The following is a 20,811-nucleotide window of genomic DNA, read 5'->3' as shown; positions in this document are numbered from 1 at the left end:
TAGTTTTCTACTTTTATGTTGTTTCCTTTTTTTGGTAATTTAATGCACACGATATACTGTGTACTTATAAGTTATTGTGCATTTAATTTTGAAGAGGTTCTAATTAGATGCACAATGTCTTATTTAATCATCTAAATCGGGATGAAAATAATCCAAGTTATTCCTAACCTAAAAACAAAACATAACTCGGATACGCGCGCTGACGTTCCGTTATACGCGCAAACTCGATAGTTGTTCAAAAGAGAATAATTGGATCGTGTATATCGTTAAAAGATACTATAAATATAAAATTACCTTTAAATAATAAAACGTAATATTTTCAATCGCATAGATATTTGTTTTATCATCATAGTTATTTATTTTTCATTAAAATGCACTTAATAAAATAATGTAAAAAGGAACGGCGCATATAATTCGGAATGATTGAACGAATGATTTAAATATTTGTTGCTTATAATCTGTGGATATTATTTGAACCACAGACAAATCGAAGTACGAAATAGTCTTCTCTTAGTCTACGTTTTGTAATAAGGATGTAAAGACTATCGTTAGTACCGTAACAAACCAAGACGTCTTCAGTCTGGTTTAAACCACTACTTGCGGCAGTTTTTATAATAAGAGGGATAATGTATTTGTTTTTGGACTACGAGTTTACCTGTTTACAACAGTGCAATATTTTATCTGCTTAACTATTGCCCAACTACCTATGATATGCTGGGGTATGTATGTGAAATGTCATGTACAGAACTTATTACATAGTAGGTATCAGGAAGGTGCTAAATAAAATATGTTCCGATTGTATTATTATCAACTTTATTCAGTTTTCAACTTAACAATTTGTACAATATACACATTGCAACTTCAGAACAAGCAATTCAATATTATTAGGCATTTCAGGAGTTTTCAAAAACATTACCAGTAGCACTCAATAGTTTACGTTTATTGACGTCAGAACTCTTTTGCCTACGTCATTTATTTCTGCACGATTTTTTGTGACTCACGGTTAAGTTATTGGCCAATATGGAGTAACCAACAAATAATGTCAAAACGATCACTGTTATATCAACTTATAATGAACATTGGTTATGAATATTAGTAAAAATTGTCTCTGATATTTATCTCAGTTATGATTTTCCTATGGTTAACTGTAAAGTTTTCTTAATACTAAGAAGAACGTGCTTTTCTGGCATCGTTTTCCTATACTTTGCATAAGTGGTGTTCCACAACTGCAGAGCATGGGTGTTGTCCTTCCATATCGGCGCCATGGACATGTCCTCGTCTATCACCATCAGCTTGGGCTCCGGGAGCGCTGCTGACTCCCATTGTGGCAAGATTGACGATGATGGTGGCGTGGGGTTGCTGGAACATAACAAAAAGGGAATTCAATTAATTTGATTTCGGTCGAGCAAGTGGCAATTCTTAAATTATTGTATCATCAAATCTTGCATAACATTGCATTTATTATTTCATTCTGCAACGAGGTTTAATTCATTCACTCGTTCATCTCGTTGCTTCAATTTGTGAATAGTTTAATACATAATAAATGTTTGCTGTGTGCATATGAAAACTTTTCATCTAGCGCCAAATTAAATTTGTAGTGTTAAAAGAATTCCGTTGTGGCACTATTGTTGTTTTATTTTGTGTTATAAAATTCAAAGCTTGCCTTCTAATTAGCAGAGTGTAAAATGGCATGGACTTTGAGGTAAAGTTATATGGGTTGACGTCCGTTACGAATGGGAATTATGGGAATTATTCGCAATCACATTTGCTCAATTCTTTAACTGAGCAAATGTGATTGTGTAGGCTCTTTAGCCTATTTAAATATGAATCCCAATTGAATTAGTTTTCAATATAAGCCTAATTTTGTCAAGATTAAATATGAAATATTCTGGCAAACTAAACCATTAATTGCAGAAAAATGTGTCGCAAAAGCGGAAACAAGTTTTTAAAAATTACCTGTACTTGGCAAAATTGGTCCACATTTCAGTGAATTTGTTTATGAACTTGAGCTCCAAGTTGGGAGGCAAGGCCAGAGAACTGAACAAATAAAATAATTCGTCTCCGTGTGTAGCGCCCGGGGAGCCGCGGAAACCAAACGCCATCTTAGCGTAGTTCAAAAAGCCATCGTATTGGAACTTGTAAGCAAACACCGGCTTATTCAACGTACGCAAGAACAACTCCATAGTAGCCACCACAGGGTAAATAACGATCGCATCACCTTCGAAACGTGAGAACTTCCTAAGGGAATCTTTTTTTTCAGTAATTTTTTCACCATTCATATACAGCTGGTCGAACATTTTAGCTGTCTTCATCTTTTCCTCATCTGTAGGGAACATGAGGTCTCGTGGCAGCGCATCATAGAAGTTCGCGTTAGCCAAAGTAGTCTCATTTTCTCTGCCAGTGAAGTAGTAACCTTCTTCGTTGTTAAATCCAATAATTACTGGAACCTTGTTATATTTACCCTTCGTAATCAGATTATAAGGGCTGTCAGTCAAGAATCGTTCTACATTATGTATCTTCTTTTCAATGCAGGGCACAAATATAATCTCTGAGCTATAGATGTCACCTTTCTTACGAGGCACACGGTGGGACAGCAGATCCTCAGCTGTCATGTTAGCGAATACATTGTAGATTTCAATAGGGTCTTCTGTGGAATATCCCATTTGTTCGGCGAGACGGCTCGCTATGGTCAAAGGTTCAAACTGCAAAGCCCAGTGTGCCAGAGCGGATCCACTCTGCATGACCGCTCTGTGAAACAAACCCTTAGACATCGGAGACAGTAAGTGAAAACTGACTGAAGCGGCTCCTGCACTTTCTCCAAAAATAGTTACATTGTCGGGGTCTCCACCGAATGCTCTTATATTGTTCTGCACCCACTTTAGAGCTTCGACTTGGTCTTTCATACCAACATTGCCGGGTGCCTCCTTAATGCCCAGGCAGAGGAATCCTAAGACTTCGACTCTGTAGTTGAGGGTAACCAGGATAACTCCATGTTTGACGAGGAACTTGGGTCCGTAGGCGAAGGGGGATCCAGAGCCGTCTCTGAAGCCCCCTCCATGGATGAAGACCATGACGGGCAGCGGGGAATCGCTGGTCTCCTTAGGAGTGTATACGTTGAGGGTGAGGCAGTCCTCCTCGCCGAGGATGCGGGAGCCCATGAAGCGCTGCTTGCACCTGATGTGTTCATTGCGAGCGTTGAACACGCCGTCCCATGTTGGATTCGGTTCAGCTGCCTGGAAAGTTGATAATATTTTATGCATTAATTGAGAATTATCTTTGAGCACAGTAAAGAAGACCATTTGTCATTATAACTTGAATTATTAATTGAACCCGTAAACACTTAAGGACATGCGATAACAGTTATGACTGACTGTGACATTTCATTAAAACGTCCCATGTTGGATTCGGTTCAGCTTCCTGGAAAGTTTGAATTAGTAATTAGAAACATCTTCTATTAGCACTTAAATTACCCATTATTGAGTACCCGCTACCATTTACGGACTTTCAATGATAATTAAGGCTGTGAAATTACCGGCTGGGCAGAAAATACTATGAGTATTGAGTATACCATACAGACATAATTGACAAACTTACTTGGAATCTGTGCGTAACAGTAGCATAGGGTATGCCGAGGTATTGCAAGTGTGACCCGTCTACAGACACTGATCCCTGAGCCTGACCACCCGTCAGCTGCACAGGTGCCGCCGGATGTGTCATCAGAGGAGGTATGCATAGCGAGATCAGCACCAGCAGCTTCAAGCTCATCATCGACTTCCAACAGTTCTTCATTTTCAAATGATTCTGTTGCTTTTACTTTATCATCAAACTTTGAATTTTTATCAATTGCATCAGCAGTGATTTTAATATAGTTAATTGCTAGTTTGAATACGTGGCCAAGGATACCTGCGCGTTTTGGCGTTAATGTTTGGATGTTTGTCCCAACAATTTTGTGCAATTATAATAACAGTTTGTTGTTCTGATCTGAAATAAAACATATAAAAATTATTATGATAATAATTTAAAACAAAGTTTTGAATGTGGCTGTGCACGTGTATGTGAACATTACGTATAGTATAAAAGAGGGATATTATCTGACTGCTGACAAATAGTTCGCCTTGTATTTTAAAGTTTTGTGGATGAGTTACTTCAGCTGCAGCCTTCAACAATAAACTACCCCACGAGTGTTCAAGCAGATACCAGTACCAAGAATGAAAGAAGTATCCACAACTAAGTCAATAGGGTAAACGACAATTATTTAATTGTAACCAATCAACAGTAACTGCGCGTTACTCGCGTCTATCAAGTATTTAATTATTTCCAGGTATTTGTTCTATGGAGACATTTTTGTAAGATCGATCAAGCAGAGCCATTGAACATTGCGATCTAAAGTACAATTATATGTGTTATTTTTTTTAATACATACTAAACAGTATTATTAACGTTTGCATGAACCAGTTCAACCTACATAAACGGGTTGTTTAGCTATTTTAATAGTCAGCATCATGGTTGATTTCCAGACCTATTTGGATAGGGTTTTCCATGTGATATTCTCGGTCGGTCTTGGGTCTTTTATTTTGAACCGGTTTGTGACATCTAGCAACCAGTTTATTTTTCTGGAAAATATAGAGCTGATTCTTTAATAAAAAACAATGGAACACTGCTATTTTTGACTTGGCCTTTGTACGTGTATCTATCTTAGTATTCAGTTACAAAAATGAAGTACTGCATTATCTCCCGTAAGAACTACATCTTCAACTTTTTTCCTACTATGTAGTGTTCGCTTGCAGTTTAGCCTGAAGCAGCAGTTTTTGTATTCTATTCTATTCTATTTTTGGATATGGCAATCCGTGTCGATGTCAATTCGACGATTCTGCCAATGACAAGTGGGATGACAAGCAAGTAGTGCTTTTAATGAAAAAAAAAATAAAAATAATAATTATATATTGATTTAAGACGGAGCTATGGCCGATCTTGTGTAACTTAATGTGTTAGTAGGACGGCACTGAAACAAACAGAAATACATTTACATATATAAAAATAACAAGAAAATGTTAGTAACACATAACATACATATACCACAACCATACAAACTGAGGCCTAAATATAGGCCACAGTTTATAATTTAATATTGTTTTGATGTATAAACATCAACAGCATCTGGAGCAGTTCTGGACAGGAGTGGGATAAGAGGGAACGGAAATTAGTAGGGAGAGGAATTTTAAGTTTTTGGAGACGACCATATAAATCAAAGGATGAGTTGTTAGGACAGTCAAAAAATATATGGTCCAGGGTACCCTCATCCAGTCCACACTCGCAGAGGGATGAATCCTGCACCCGAATTTTGCGCAGAAAGACCGGTGTACAACAGTGACCTAACCGTATTCTGCACAGGACTGAAATTACCCTTTTAGGGTATTTTTTAAATTTTGAAAACCACGGTTTTGGTTTTACAACCGGTTGAATGGCGAAATAAGAGCTACCCTTCTTTTTGCTGGAGATGTTCCAGCATTCCTGCCACGAGGTCTCAAGACTCAATTTAGGGAGGTTTAGCAGGTCATGCCCTTGAAGGGAGAAGTGTACAAGGTCAGCAGACTCAGATGAACACGCATCTTTGGCCAATGCATCGGCACATTCATTGCCCGCTATACCGCAATGGCTAGGAATCCAGACTAAGTGAACTTCTTTCTCTTGCCTAGTGCAGGAGAAAAGGGACTTTTTAATATCCAGGACAATAGGAAAATGGAGTTTAGTTCTAAAGGGATTCTGGGATAGGGCTTGGAGACAGCTAAGGGAGTCAGTAAAGATAACTCCATAGCTAATCTCATGGGACTCTATAAAACGACAAGCTTCCAATAGTGCCACACACTCGCCTGTAAATACAGAAGACTCCTTCGGACATTTGAATTTCAAAATTATTTTAGAGTTCTGATAGTAAACCGCGGCTCCAGTACAGCCACCATTTGATTTGGAAGCATCCGTGAAGAACTTTTGAAACCCAATCCATCGTTCACCCAAAACCGCATTAAAGGCCGAATTTGCCGATGGGGAGTTTTTGGATATGCCAATGTTATAGAATATTTTAGGGGTGAAGCAAAGTACTTCATAGGGGTAATTAAATAGAGGAAGTCTGGGATATGGAGCAATGGGGGATTCTAAATTTTGAAAAAACCGGTATGCTTTTAGGAATAGGGGGATTTCTTTGTGTTCCCAATATTTGGAGCTGTGACAAAGAGTGTCAAGCTCTCTGAGTTTTGGGATGAGGGGGTGGGACGACTTGGGAATAACCCTGGATAGGAAACGGGAAGCAAGGTACTGACGTCTCAGGGCTAGAGGAGGTTCCGCGCATTCGACCTGCAAGGCGTTAATAGGCGACGACTTCATGCAACCTGAGATGATTCGAAGGCATTGAGATTGAATCCTATCTAAACCGGCCAAGGCACCTTTGTTGCTTGGAATCACCAAGTGTGACCCATAGTCCAGGATACTGCGGACTAAGGCATTGTAGACCAGTTTCATAGTGAAGGGATGGGCCCCCCACCAGACACCAGCGAGAGCTTTTAAGATGGAGATTGCTCTTTCGCATCTTTGGATCAAATAGTTAAAGTGGTGAATCCCGGATAATTTTGAATCTAAGAAAACGCCTAAAAATTTTGTTTTATTATTTATGGGAATATCTTGTCCTTGAATGTTAACTGAGACCTGAGGGATCAGTAGTTTTCGGGAAAAAATCACTACCGAGCTTTTTGGGGCGGATAACGTGAGACCATGGTTCAAAAGCCATGTGTGCAGAGAGTCCAGGGAGAGACAGAGAGATGAGGCAGCGTCCGCAATAGATGAATTTACTACATACAACACTAGGTCGTCCGCGTATTGTAGAAGGTGGCAGTCACAATTAAGGCAGGAGCCAATGTCTGCTGTATACAGGTTGTATAGTAGTGGGCTCAGAACTGAGCCTTGGGGAAGGCCCTTCCACGTCTGTCTCACCTCAAATACCTCCCCCTGCACTCTGAGCATCAAAGAGCGAGACATGAGGAGTGCGCATATACATTGTACCATCTTACCCGGAATCCTCAGCTGTTGCAATTTTTGCCTGAGAACTGGAAGAAGGACGCTGTCGTATGCGGAAGAGATGTCAAGGAAAGTGGCTACAGCAGATTCATTTTTGGAAAAGGCTGTACGGATATCAGTAACCAAAATTGCCACACTGTCCATGGTGCTAAGCCCCTTTCTAAAGCCAAACTGATGGCTCGGCAGTAAATCCCTAGACTCCACCAACCACTCAAGTCTATTTTTAATTAAATGTTCCAATATCTTGGCCAACACTGAGGACAAAGCAATTGGTCTAAGGCCATTCGGATCATCAGCAGTCTTGCCGGGCTTCAAAAGGGGAATTACTATCTGAGCTTTCCACTGTTCGGGAACCCAACCAAATTGATAACAATAATTTAATATTCCTAAAAAATACTTTTTTGCTTCAAAACCAAAATGAACTGCAAATGAGTACGGTATGCCGTCTATGCCTGGGGCGGAATCCCTAACATGACGTAACACCGCATCAAGTTCCTCCAACGAAAATGGTTCATTCATAGGATCGTCCAAAATATTTACAGACGGGAGCAGAAGTTCTGAGGAAGAAGGAACATAGGCTGGAGCAATTTTGTCGAAAAAGGATTCAGCAGTTTGTCTCGAGATAGGGGAAGAGATAGATGGGGAGCAGCCTCGCCTGAAACGATTAATGCTCTTCCAAACTGCTGAAATAGGAGTGGAAGGGGATAGAGAAGTGCAAAACTTAACCCAACCGCGACGTTTCTTCTTGCGAAGAAGCCGTCGAGATTGAGCTAACACTCGTCTGTACCGTATAAGATTGACGCTATTCATCGCATCATTGTACTGTTTTTCGGCCTCTTTTCGTTCTTTAATAACCGATGTGCATTCTTGATCCCACCACGGGGGTGACGGGATTTTATTTCTGGCACAGTTGCGCAACGGAAAGGTAGAGTCTGCGCTTGAGGTAATGGCCGAGATAAAGCCATCGTAGCAGCTCTTAGCATGGCAGTGACCAGAAGAATCTTGGAAACTTGAATTTAAATTTGGAAGCGTACTAATTTTCCCCTCCAGTAAAGATGCAAACTTCGACCAATCAGGTTTGGACAAGTTGTACTTCAATAGTGGAGGAGAAGTTTTCTCTAAATAAGTTTTATTAATTAAAGTTACAACAATGGGGAAATGGTCGCTACCATGCGTCAGAGTAGTACATTCCCAATGAATTGATGCCGCCAACTCAACTGAACAGAATGTGAGGTCTACACAACTCTTTTGCTGTCCTGGAAGGGATCTACGAGTAGGGCTACCATCATTTAAGATGCAAAGGTCTAAATCATCCAAGATTTCTACTAAACCTTCCCCAAACGAATCACAACGATTGGAGCCCCATCTAAAGTGGTGACAGTTGAAGTCACCCATGACGAGCACAGGTCCTACTATGCTATTCAAAATGTCCCTAATGGTGGTTAAAAACCTACGCTGAGGATGGGAAATATACACCGATAAAACAGTGATACCCTCAATTCTACACGCAACTATATTCATATCACCATCCAGAACCGGAAGGGACAAGGTGGAGAGGGGGACACGATTATTAACAAGGAGAGCCGACCCTCCATAGCCATCAGATCTGTCACATCTGAGAATATTAAATAGTGGTATATTAAAACTGAGACTCGGGGTGAGCCAAGTCTCAGCTACAGAGCAAGCCAGAGGCTTGAATTTGTTGAGGAGGAATATGAGGTCGTGCTTTTTATGCCACACGCTCCTCACATTCCATTGAAGGAATACTTGGCGAGGCGCCATTTCTAATATTTGATAAAAGGTTAGTTAATTGGTAGGCAACGTTGGACGGTAATTGGGTATTATTGGTGGATAGGATTGTAGATAGAAGTTTAATAAGTATATCTATTATTGAGGAAACATTACTATCAATGAATGGGTTATTCAGAGCGCAGCCATCAGGCTGTGAAGGTGCAGGGGAGTTAATAATTTGCTGATGGGCAGCTTTATCATAAGAGGGAGATAGAGGGGCATGGGTCCTTGGCTTAAGGAAAACAGTTTTGCGGTATGACTGAGTGGGGGCGGGAACTGCTTTTGCAGCATTCGCATAATTGCGAGAAGCAAGTGGGACAGATTTGCTAGCTTCAGCATATGAAAGGGACTTCTCAGCCATAACCGTCTTAATGGCCTTCTGTCTACCCAACTCCGGGCATGACTTGCTATTTGCAAAATGATTCCCTGAGCAGAGCACACAGAATGCCTCCGCCTCAGAAGTGCTGCAACCATCACCAGGGTGATCATGGCCGCACTTACTGCAGCGAGGCTTGGACCGACACACTAGTTCCACATGACCAAACCTGCAGCACTTACGGCACTGGATGGTGGGATAAACATATTGCTGAACTGGAAGGGAAGTGTAACAGCAAAAAACTCTTTGAGGCAATACTTGGCCATCAAAGGTAAGTACACATGTCTCTGTTGCCTTGAATTCAGTTACTCCATCTATAACTACTTTCCTGCTTATGCGACGAACTTTCAGGATTTCACCACAACCTGAAGGGACCTGTAAGTATTTTTGGGCTTCCTCTTCATTTAAATCTGTGGGAACACCAGTCACAACTCCCATCCTAGTTATATTAAAAGTGGGGATTGAGGCAACATAGCAGTTCTTATGTAAAATGCTGTTGATAATAAATGAGTTTGCATCCTGAGGGGATTTAAACTCTACAGACACACGGTTCCTACCAACTTTTTTAACACCATCACGGACAACGTTAGTAATATTATGTTTTTGTAGGAATATTCCGAAAGTAACAGGGTGTAGAGAGGTACCGGCGTTAGGCTGGGGCTCCAATCGAGAGACATGAACGATAAAAGGTGCCTTATCAGTAGCTGAGTACCTGCTGCGGCCAACTAGGTTCCTTTGTTGTTTGGATGGCGGGGTTGACACGCTAATGTTAGCATCATCTCCGGAGCGTTTCCTGGTATACGAGGTTGATGGGGTCTGGGAGTCCGCGATGCTGCAAGCAACATCAGCGAGTTGGGATAGCGGATAGTTGGGGGAAAGAGGAGCATATGCAGAGATGTCGGGAGGATCGGGATCGGGAGGTTTATTTTGATCCATTATGCTTATAAACAACTAGTAAGTTACCGAAATAACAGTACACCACTGGAGACAAACACAAGGACAACACACAAACACAAAACTAAGTCACAAAAGTTCACCAAAACACTTAAAACGGCTGAAAATTCTAGGCACACGTGCTAACCAAAGACACTCTGTGGCGAGAATCAGCAGTTTTTGTATCTTACACGGAACGACTGACAGTCGTCCTCAATCTGGTTATGTATTCTAGAAATATCTATTACGGTCAAAGTCCATTTATTTGACTCGTTTTCGTTTGATTTAGGATCGTTAAGTGCGGGATATTTTTTTTAATATTATTCCTCTATAGTCTACATATTCTCTTCATTTTCCAAAGGGTCCTACAATTTTTTTGTCAAAAGGGATACCCTTGTTTAAGTTTTCTTCTACCGGAGTATAATATTGTTTACTTTGTAGAACGAGCAGCGGCAAACCATTGACCTCACTAGGTTCACGAGTCTTACACGTAAAAAGATGAAAATCACATTACTAGACAACAGTCACCATGACATCATAGGTATTAAACCAAAATAAAAAAATTATAGCTATTTACAGATGTTGCCAAAATTCTACAGAATTGAATTTCACTTTTCTGAAGTTGAATATTGGGAACAGCCGTGCGTTTACTTACATGACTGTCACTTTTGTAAAAACCTTATATATGACTAACACTGAACTGATTAATATTTACACATGTTTTTATATAATTAAAAAGGAGCTAGTAAAGTAAAAGGAGATAGTTACTTTACTACCGAGACGTCGCGTACGTTCGCGCGTCTGTTCGTCTCTTGAATGCGCGTGCGTCTACCGTCTATTTAACTACATCTACTTAAGTGACACGATCAATATATAATAAATCGAACTGGAACCCGTTGCTTGTGGTTTTGTTCGGGGATTTTTTGATTACTCTTAATTTAAATGAATTAAATATCTATCTCTGAACTTTAAACCCACCTCCGAGAATAACCAAGAGTGAAATAATTGCAACTATTGAATTCCAAATGACCATCGAAAAGCTATATAGAAAAACAATTTGTAACTGTTGTTATTTAAACATAGAAACCATAAAAAATATAAGTTTGTACTTTGTACTTAGCAGGTCAAATACCTCTTAAGTGTGAAAAAAATCACGAACGTTCGGGTTCGAATCGAAGTGAAAATTACACTTGATACATACAGGTCACAATTATGGCAACTTTTTCGCCACGACGGCAACGCTCATACCTACATGGGTAAATAATAGTATCAGGGGTAAAATTTGTCAGGGTTTCCATCATCGGATGTTTAGGTAAACGGTCTAATTAAGAACTACATTCTTTTTTGGAAAGTCGACGAAATTGAAAGGACTAAAAAGACCTTAGGGAGCATTTTACGGGAAAACGTGTGGAATTTGCAACCCCTTCGATTCATTTAGGAATTTTCCTCTTGACCAAGTTCATTTATGTTTATGTGTGTAAAAATATATAATAGAATACCCCAAACTATCAGACAACTTACACTACGATTGTTTAAAATAAAACTAAAACAATGGTTGGCAGAAAAATGTTATTATACAATTAAGGATTTCTTAGAAAATAAGTAATTAGAATGTATGTCATAAATTATAATAATAACAAAATTTCTAGATTTAATGATAAATTGTAATTTATTTAATTTGTTAAATGTAATAAATAACAATATAGCTGCCCGCATGGGCTTTAATTATTGTATGCCCAAACGGGCTGATTGTTGTACTGTAACTATGTACCTAGCACCTGTAACCAACACAGTCAATACAATAAAGATTACTTTTACTATGTTATGTATTTTTAGGTTTGCTACGCTTGTTGTATTTAATTATTTCTGTCTCCTAACAATATCATACGTACATTACAGATATAATGGGCGGTGAACTCAGGTACCCTAGCACCTCGCACCTACGGAGGCTTCACGGCCCATTCATGTCGCAGTTTCCTCGTGAATTGTGATATTACAAGAATGTACCAGCTAAAACATGTTTAACGTTGTATGATCAACTAACAAATGTTTTATGAATTTTGGTATGTATTAAGTTTTCAGTAGGTAGGTACCTAGGGTTTTAGGGATTCCTATGTTTGATTTGAATGAATTTAATCAAATAATATAAGATAGTGAACTCTTCTTGGCAAACTGGTACAGCTTCAATATTTTTCTTATTTTGTAGGATCAATTTAGGTACATAGTTTTGCTGTTATTTTAGTTTGCCATTATATACCTATGCATATGATAGCGGGATCTAATGACCTAGAAAAATACTTGATAATTGTGTGATATCTTGTTATAATCATTTACAGCCTTACTTATAAAAATCAATTAATCATCTTCTAATCATTGTTTTAACTAATTACTACTTAAAGCCTTAAGTAGTGATTACATTATTTTGACCTATAAACGTTGCTTAAGCATGTCTTAAGTAATGAACATATAATGACATAAAAACATACTAATTTCTCAACACTACCGGAATGTTGGTAGCTTAAAAAAATATTTGTCATGAAAACGTTGTGTAATGGCAATGTAAAAAGTTGAGCTGTCAATAAACCGGAAATGAAAAATCAGCTGGTAAGAATCCAGCCATTTTGCTAATTAGCGGGTTAAACAAGGGTGTGAGGCTACTTAATTTGACAGCTCATTTAAGACATTGCTAAGAAAATGATTTATTTCAGCCACGTTTATAAGTAAGATTTTTTCTTACACACCCCTTAAGCACAGATTATATAATAGTTACTACGTAACAGATAAATCACTCCATACAAAAAAGTCCATACCTACTGTTATAAGCACCTACAAGTTCCCCAACTACCTACAAATTCCTATCTGCGTTATAAAATGAACCTTAAAAGCTCGAGCGCTTGATTGTTATTCCAATGCGATAGCGCACAGTTCAGTCACCGCAACCATGCCGTGGCCGTGCTTAGGGTTGCTTCTTACAATTTATTAATATTTAAGTAGGAAAACAAAGTTACGCTTATTTTAAGAGAGCCATTTTTAAAACTGAGTTTTTAAATAAAAAGTAATATCAAGAATATTTTTCTTTAGTTAACTATTGTATTGCCTACTAAAATGGAGTATGGGTATATATTACTAACTAAATATTACCTAATACGTAAGCATAGGTAAGTACTTAAGTAAAGCTTTCGTCAAAATCAAAGTCGGTTTCCAACTATTTTTCGAGCACAAGTGCCATACCCCATATGGTACAACTCCGTCGAGTGTGTTGATATGATACATACCTAAAATTGGTTTCTGCGTAGCGACACGCGTAATGTTCCGAGTTGTCATTAAGTTGGAACTATACCTACTTACACTCGAGATGTGTTTTGAGCTACAAAACTCACAATACAGTTCATATAACTAAGTAGGTATCTAAAGTAAAATAAGTACCTAATGATCTCTGTTGTTAAAATCATAAAGTAGAAATGTATTAATTTATATAAAAAAAAAATAGAATTACTAGATAAGTTCATACAGATACCGGCACGGATATTGGGCTCTCGGCGGAAGAGTGGGGATCGCTTTGCGCACCCGTACGCATAAGGCAATAAGGCAGTAAATCGCTTCTGCGCAGGTGAAGGTCATGGCCCGATATCCGTGCCGATAACTGTACATATAAAATGTTTCTAAATCTTACAATAGTAGCATATAAACCAACACAACTCAAAATAATCCATCAGTTTGTGAGGTAGCTTAAAAAACCTAATAAAAACCAACAGCATAACATGCCATGAAATAAAATAATAATATTAGAGCGCGCGCGGCGCGTGTGACTGTTGAAAGCCCTGAGCCGCGTGGGGCTACCGGTAACCCAGCGAGCGGTAGGCATTTATCGCGCGCAAGTACGTCGAGTGACAGAGGCCTGCCTTAAGTATAACTTATTATTTAATTCACGTTTATAAGTAAGACTGATTTTGCTTAACTACGTCTTTGCTGTAATCCCTGTAACGTAAATATTGTCCTCCAGCTTGTCGTTTACCCAAACTGATTTCCGAATAGAAAATAGTTTTCGGCAACCTGGAGGACTCCTTTCCCTCCTCCTCCTCTGTTCCTGGAGGAACAAATTCGGGTTCGCAAGTCACTACCGGGTCCATGAGCGAAGACAGATTGCCGGGAATTGACAGGGTGTCGCCGTCGACGGACACGTCTGGGAGGACATCATCATCATCATCATCTTTGCTGTAATGAGCTGCGATAACTTATCGCAAAAAACTAAAATAAAACCAATTCTAACTTGTTTGCTAAATATGAGGATATGGAGATTTAGTCACATTTGACCTTATCTATAAGTAAACTTATGCTTGTAAGTTTTTAATAAAAAATGATTATTTAGACGTAATGTGCAATAATATTGTTGTGCAACAGATCAACTAAGAAATTGTGTTACAAGATTAATAACAATATTTTAATTTTATAATTTACTACATATTACGTTATTCTGATAACAAAGATAACGGTTATCTAATCCGTGTCGTCCATTTATATAAATACTGTATAGATAGACTGTTAGATAGTGGAGCATGTGGCAGATATAATTGCCGGCTCTTCTCCATGAGACCAACTTTTTGGAACCGTGCAATTAATTAATTTGACGTTTCATAGGAGCCTGCAAAGGCCTATTTGAAATAAAAACAATTTGATTTTGATTTTGATTTTTTTGAATTGAAAATATATATTTTGAAATAGGCCATTTAAATACATGCGGGGTATAAGTAACTGTTTAATAATATGTACATAGAAAATTGTTTACTTAAATAAAGTTACGGTATGAATAGAACATAGCTTAATATCTAATATACCTATTTATAAAAAAAAAATACGAAAAAAAAATACTTACTTTAATGTGGAATTAGAAATTTGGAAATCAGATTGATTTCAGAAATAGCTGTAACATGTCTATCTGTGATGACTAGGCATAGCGGGAAAGTTTATATCAGAAACTAACCAGTTTTATCAGGAAAACTATGGCTGACCGTTATTTAACCCAATTAATGGTTATTATTATAAAATTAAGGTAGCTCAAAGTTCAAGTTTTGACTGAGGTACTCTTCCTCAATGCGACATCCCAAATAAATAACTTTTTCATCCCACCATCTCGGAAAGAGTAGTTTTACCCTTTGATATCTGAGCGCAAAAGCCGTTTTTATCCTCTAGAGCGGCAAAGTGATTTGAATTTAGAACATCGTGTGCAATACTCCATTTGTGACAATCTTGATAAGACTTTTCAAACAAATACATCATCATCATCATCATCTCAGCCATAGGACGTCCACTGCTGAACATAGGCCTCCCCCTTTGATCTCCACAGATACCTGTTGGAAGCGACCTGCATCCAGCGTCTTCACAAATAACATATTAAGCAAATAAAATACTGTTTAAAATAATTATCCAATTAATTAAGTAATTTTTATTATTGTTTTTATATAGATTTTTAACCTCGTTTCATTTTTAAACTGAGTTTTTAAATAATTGAACTTTAATAGGTACTTCTTTTTAATTTGATACTCATATGTGCGCGCCATTTTGTTTTGAGCCCGCGGTTAAAAAGTAACTTGGCACTCTTGTATAACAAATAACTATTATTCAATAAAGTTATACAACGATGAATGAATGAAAAGTAAAACTACAGAAAACTAAGTACATGTTCAACAATGTTTCATTGAATTATTTTTTCTAGATATTCAGTATGATTACCGTATAATTGGTTTAACAGTAACACAATAGCATTGACTCACGATTAAAGCGCGTACGAACAGCGTACTTTACGGACGTATTCTTAGTTAATGTTTCGAAAAAATAAATGAGCAAATACGTAGTGATGTGAATAAATTGTCGTATGTGTAACCTTGAGACTATAGTGTAAAAGTGCGTGGTGACCTTGGATAATACAAAACTAGATAAGTGTTAGTATTTTGGTTTCTGTCACGTGGTTCTGTTTACATACTATGATTGTTGCCCGACTTCTAGAGTGATTTAGGAATGGATTTTAGGTGTCTTAGTAACTGCATATTTTGTGTACTGTATACTGTGTATTAGATTCTACAACAGGTTGTTACTTGACGGGTATTGTGCTGTAATTTCTAATCTGGATTAGTGGTTTCAGAGATTAGATGTTCCATAAAAAAATACATACGTATTTTTTGTACTACATTAGATAAGAAATATAAAATATTTATTGCATGAACATAGTTAATCAAGTTGCTAGCCATGAATTGATAAAAAAACTACAGGTTAAATTTTTTTCACCTTGGCGATCGAACTTTGACCTCTTAAAATATTTGACCAAAACTGTTTACCAATTTCAATATTCCGTATCCAGTGTGTTGTCGATCGGTACCTGTGTGATTTGCGAGCGTTCCCTTGACATATCGATCCCGCACGATATATTATTGATGCGATTACTACGTCCAAATAGATTTCCCTCGCGTCGTTCAACTCGTCAATTACTTTTCTATAGTGATCGTATTACCTGTATTATGTTGAATTTTATTATCACGGACTTTTCTTAGTAAGGTATTCTACATTTATTTTTAGAAGTATCAGTACTTAGTGCGCTTCCCTTCCTGTGGTTCAGCAATTCTCAGATTTTTAACGATTTGCATATTATGTAGCCATGTCTAAATTGTTTATATCCTCATTATAATCTTGTTCGTTTGAATTTAACTTCATTTTGTAGCTCTATTTCATGATGTATTATTTCATTTACCTTTTCCCGCAATTGTTTAAAGAAGCGTAGGTAAATAAATTAATAAAATGTATTCTTTCTCAGGATGGCGAACTATATGTCAGCGGGTGTCGTCACTAGAGGAACGAGTGACTGTCTGAGGTAGATAACGACAACACCTCGATACGCTATCAACCAGCTGTGTAGAGTTGTGACCGTCTCATTATCAGAGATAACTAGCATCCAAAGGCCGAAGGTCCAATCATAACTAAACGTGAACAATTGCTTTCAGTTGTCACACAGAATTTGTGCAGAACAGACAATTGCTGGCTCGTGAAAGAACGTTCGAAAATGTGTCTTATGTGATACGTGTTAAAGTATACTTTTAAGTGACAAGGCTAGTGATGTCTGTGATCAGTGTGAAGTGGCTGGTGCTGTGGTCGCTATGGGCTGCCCGCCTGGTGCGACAACCAACTGACGTTCTTCAGATAAGCAATGGCCCCGTGAGAGGCTCCATCAGCCCCGATGGCTCACATAGGAACTACCTCGCCATACCTTATGCGACTGTTCCTCATCGGTTTCAAGTAAGTTTTAATTATATTTTGAAATATTTTTCTCATATATAAATATTAATGTGATGACCTATGGCAATGAAATTAGCGTAAAAACTTAGTATAACTAGATTTAAATAAATGAATATTTTTATGAGAACTAACAAAACAAGACTAACAAGTTTAAAGTACATAAATGATAAAGTTTAGCAATACAAAGTCCGAAATGTGTTTGGCAATAGATGTTGAGAAAAGTATTGCTCCGATATAGAGTTATTTTGGCGAATACTTCATTCAGAAACTCTCAAATATGACTATTTTAGGATCCAGGGCCGGAACCAACATGGGAGAGAACCTTCGAAGCAGTCAACGAAAATGTGAGATGCATGCAGAGTGTAGCAGACACTTGGACTGTCGGCGGCACCGACTGCCTCATCCTCAATGTGTACACACCCTTAGACGCTGTCCCCGGCGACAAGCTGCCCGTCATGACCTTCATCCATGGAGGAGGGTACTTCAAGGGCTCCGGCAGCATGCTACTCTACGGCCCCAACCATTTAGTAACCAAAGGAGTTATCCTAGTCACCATCAACTACAGACTTAACATACAAGGCTTTCTTTGCCTTCGCATCAAAGAAAATCCTGGAAACGCAGCTATGAAAGACCAGGTCGCTGCTCTGAGATGGATTCAGAGGAATATAAGGAAGTTTGGAGGAGATCCTGATAATGTCACGATATTCGGTGAGAGTGCTGGTGCTGCATCCGTCTCCTTCCACCTTTACTCTCCAATGTCAAAAGGACTTTTCCATAAAGCTATTACTCAAAGTGGATCAGCTCTCGCTCCGTGGGCTTATCAGTTCAGACCCGTGTTCTTAGCAAGTTTGTTAGCCAAGGTCATGTTGCATGAGTCACAAGATCCTCATGAATTGTACAAGTACTTCATGACAAAGTCTAACCAGGAGCTCATTCTGACCAGAGTACCTAGAGCAGAAGGTAACATCCTTACTTCTGAAATATTGTATACACCATGTACCGAAAAGCCAATAGAAGGCGTGGAGCCCTTCCTAACAGACTACCCATATGATCTTCTCACTAGGGGAGAATATAACAAAGTTCCTATGATTATAGGCACCAACAATGAAGAGGGTCTACTGATATTAAACATGGACAATGACACCATGATACCTATTATCAAGTTCGAGAAATCTTTGCCAAAGAATTTGGAAATTCTTGACCCAAAAACTAAACGCGAGGTAGCTAAAGAGCTAGAGCATCTATACATGGGTGGAGAAGAAATTTCCATGGACTCTGTGGTGAAGATATCGAAATGGTACGGAGAGCCAACATTGGTTTTTCCTTCATTGGTTGAGACGGAGATGATTTTGAAGAGTTCGGATCAGCCAGTTTACAATTACAAGTTCCAGTACTCAGGGTGGCGGAACATCCCAAAGATGTTCATGCCGAGCAGGCTGCGAGGGGTGGAGGGGGCGACGCATGCTGATGACGTGTTCTACATGTTCTCGCAGCATTTCATATTCTCTAACTTCGAAAACAAGATGATAGAGCGAGTGTCGACACTCTGGACAAACTTCGCTAAATATGGGTAAATTTACATTTACATGGTTCTTTTTCAAATTCGATTTTAGATATAGTCTTGCAGTTGAGTAAGTAAACTGTTATAAAGGAAAATAATACATTGCAGGTGAACGTTAGAGATAAAAAGATAATGTGCAAATTGCACCTAGTTTTAATTATCTGCTATGAAATTATCAACAATTAAGTAGTTCATAATTGTCAAACATGACTAATCATTACTTTATCTCTAGGAGGATAACCTGCATTCTTCGATATAATCTAGTAATGATACACTTTTTAATCACTATTTAGATAACGGACTGTTTTATAGAATAGATGCCAGATTATTCGAAAATTGTGAGATGTATATCCCAAATATTGACTATTACCTAGAATGTGTAAAATTGTCGCTCCTGACTTCCATGCTTTCCTAGCAATATTTAAATAAATATTCTTGTTTCCAGGGACCCAACACCAGCGGGCTCCAGTTCACCAGTAAAGTGGGCGAGGACCAACAGCTCATCACCAACGTCTCTGGTGATCGACGCTGAGTTTTCCACCGCCCCTCTCTGGTACAACGACAGACTCAAGTACTTGAGAGAACTGTACTCCAAGTTCAGAAGGAAAAGATAATGACCAGCCTTACACTAGAACTAGCAAAATTTTAATTTATTATAGGTTTTTTTATCAGAGTTTTGGTCACCGAGTCAGAGTCTTAAAGCATTTTAATGGTGAACTTTATAATTGTTAACTGTTGGATATCAAAGTCAAGTAAAGAACAAATTATCATAATGTTAGTGTAACTGAAGGTGGGTTGAATAACGAAGAGCATGTGTTTGAAAATAGTGTATTTACATTGGTTGTGAAATAATTAGTTAGAAATAATGATGTCAAAATATTGGGTTCAGTAAACGCTGTTATTTAGCTAATTAGCTCTATTTGTATTGCAAATCACCAATCTTTTATCCAAACTACATATCCTCTATCTATTGAAAGGAAACTTCGAATAGAAAAGCGACGAAAGTAAAAGAAACGTGAGCGAAAGATGATTAGTTGGACTCATAGTGTTGAATTAGCTCCAGCAACGATGCGAACTACCGTCATTTGGCTAACTCCGGCCTCTACGTATTGACCTCGGCTCGTAAACTAGGGGGCACTCGAGTGCATCCCCTAATTAGGACAGCCAGGACCTTCCGGGGCTCGACCAACTGGAACTTTGAACATTCCCCGACCAGGAATTATTTATTTTACTGCCGGAATGAGGACTCACCGATGCGTTGCGAATTTCTTCAGCGAACGTCTGGGCTTTCATTAATTTTGGAAGTCCATTAAGGGACTCTCATCGAGTTAGCTCTATTAACATTTTGATGCAACTCCATTGTTTAGTAAACGGGTTTTAAAATTAAAATCGTTTGCCGATAAACTGTGTTTTAATACTCTCTTTGTTTGTGCATTAATCCCGGCTGAAAGCGAATCGAGCGCCTTTAAAAGCGAAACATAAAACGTGTAGCATTAGAGACTTGGTAATCGGCAATCTTAAAGCCGTACGTAGCGACGTTCCTACCAACAGAAACTAAATTTCCGGTATTTGAGAAAGTAAGCCGCTTACCGTGTCGGTCTCTTATTAAAGCTCGCTTGAATGGGGCTGGCCGAATGAATGAATGTTTGTGAAACTATCCGGCTTAATCTTGGGCCCTTTCGGTCCCCCGCGGTAAGCTGCTCTGTAAATAGGCGAAAATCGTCCCGCAGACACATCGCCGTGTTTGCTATTGTTTGCTATTAAATGAGAAACCTTTTTAAAAAAGTTAATGGGAATT

At 38.5% G+C, this 20,811-nt stretch overlaps 2 protein-coding genes across 2 annotated transcripts; one reads left to right on the top strand and one right to left on the bottom strand.

Moving 5' to 3' along the window:
• Nucleotides 1–796: 796 nt before the first annotated feature.
• LOC124638016 (cholinesterase 2-like) lies at nt 797–11,001 on the bottom strand. Its single transcript, XM_047174788.1, has 4 exons — nt 10,824–11,001; nt 3,595–3,981; nt 1,957–3,233; nt 797–1,359 (listed from the first exon to the last, which is right to left on the bottom strand). Exons 2-4 carry the CDS (start codon nt 3,787–3,789, stop codon nt 1,125–1,127), a joined length of 1,707 nt encoding a protein of 568 aa, XP_047030744.1. The 5' UTR covers nt 3,790–3,981; nt 10,824–11,001; the 3' UTR covers nt 797–1,124.
• Nucleotides 11,002–15,955: 4,954 nt separating this feature from the next.
• LOC124638018 (juvenile hormone esterase-like) lies at nt 15,956–20,417 on the top strand. Its single transcript, XM_047174790.1, has 4 exons — nt 15,956–16,107; nt 16,974–17,452; nt 17,743–19,022; nt 19,459–20,417. The coding sequence occupies exons 2-4, from the start codon at nt 17,273–17,275 to the stop codon at nt 19,625–19,627; spliced, it is 1,629 nt and encodes a 542-aa protein (XP_047030746.1). The 5' UTR covers nt 15,956–16,107; nt 16,974–17,272; the 3' UTR covers nt 19,628–20,417.
• The last annotated feature ends 394 nt before the right edge of the window (nt 20,418–20,811 follow it).

This window comes from Helicoverpa zea, chromosome 17 (genome assembly GCF_022581195.2).
Source record: "Helicoverpa zea isolate HzStark_Cry1AcR chromosome 17, ilHelZeax1.1, whole genome shotgun sequence".
NCBI lineage: Eukaryota > Metazoa > Arthropoda > Insecta > Lepidoptera > Noctuidae > Helicoverpa > Helicoverpa zea.
This window is presented reverse-complemented; position numbering and strand designations above follow the sequence as displayed.

Coding starts and splice junctions, on each gene's coding strand:
- LOC124638018 (XM_047174790.1), top strand. CDS start 17,273: ATGTCTGTGATCAGTGTGAAGTGGCTGGTGCTGTGGTCGCTATGGGCT. Junction 17,453..17,742: donor CTGTTCCTCATCGGTTTCAA/GTAAGTTTTAAT, acceptor TGACTATTTTAG/GATCCAGGGCCGGAACCAAC. Junction 19,023..19,458: donor ACAAACTTCGCTAAATATGG/GTAAATTTACAT, acceptor TCTTGTTTCCAG/GGACCCAACACCAGCGGGCT.
- LOC124638016 (XM_047174788.1), bottom strand. CDS start 3,789: ATGAAGAACTGTTGGAAGTCGATGATGAGCTTGAAGCTGCTGGTGCTG. Junction 3,234..3,594: donor CTGTTACGCACAGATTCCAA/GTAAGTTTGTCA, acceptor TCAACTTTCCAG/GCAGCTGAACCGAATCCAAC. Junction 1,360..1,956: donor ACCAATTTTGCCAAGTACAG/GTAATTTTTAAA, acceptor GTTATGTTCCAG/CAACCCCACGCCACCATCAT.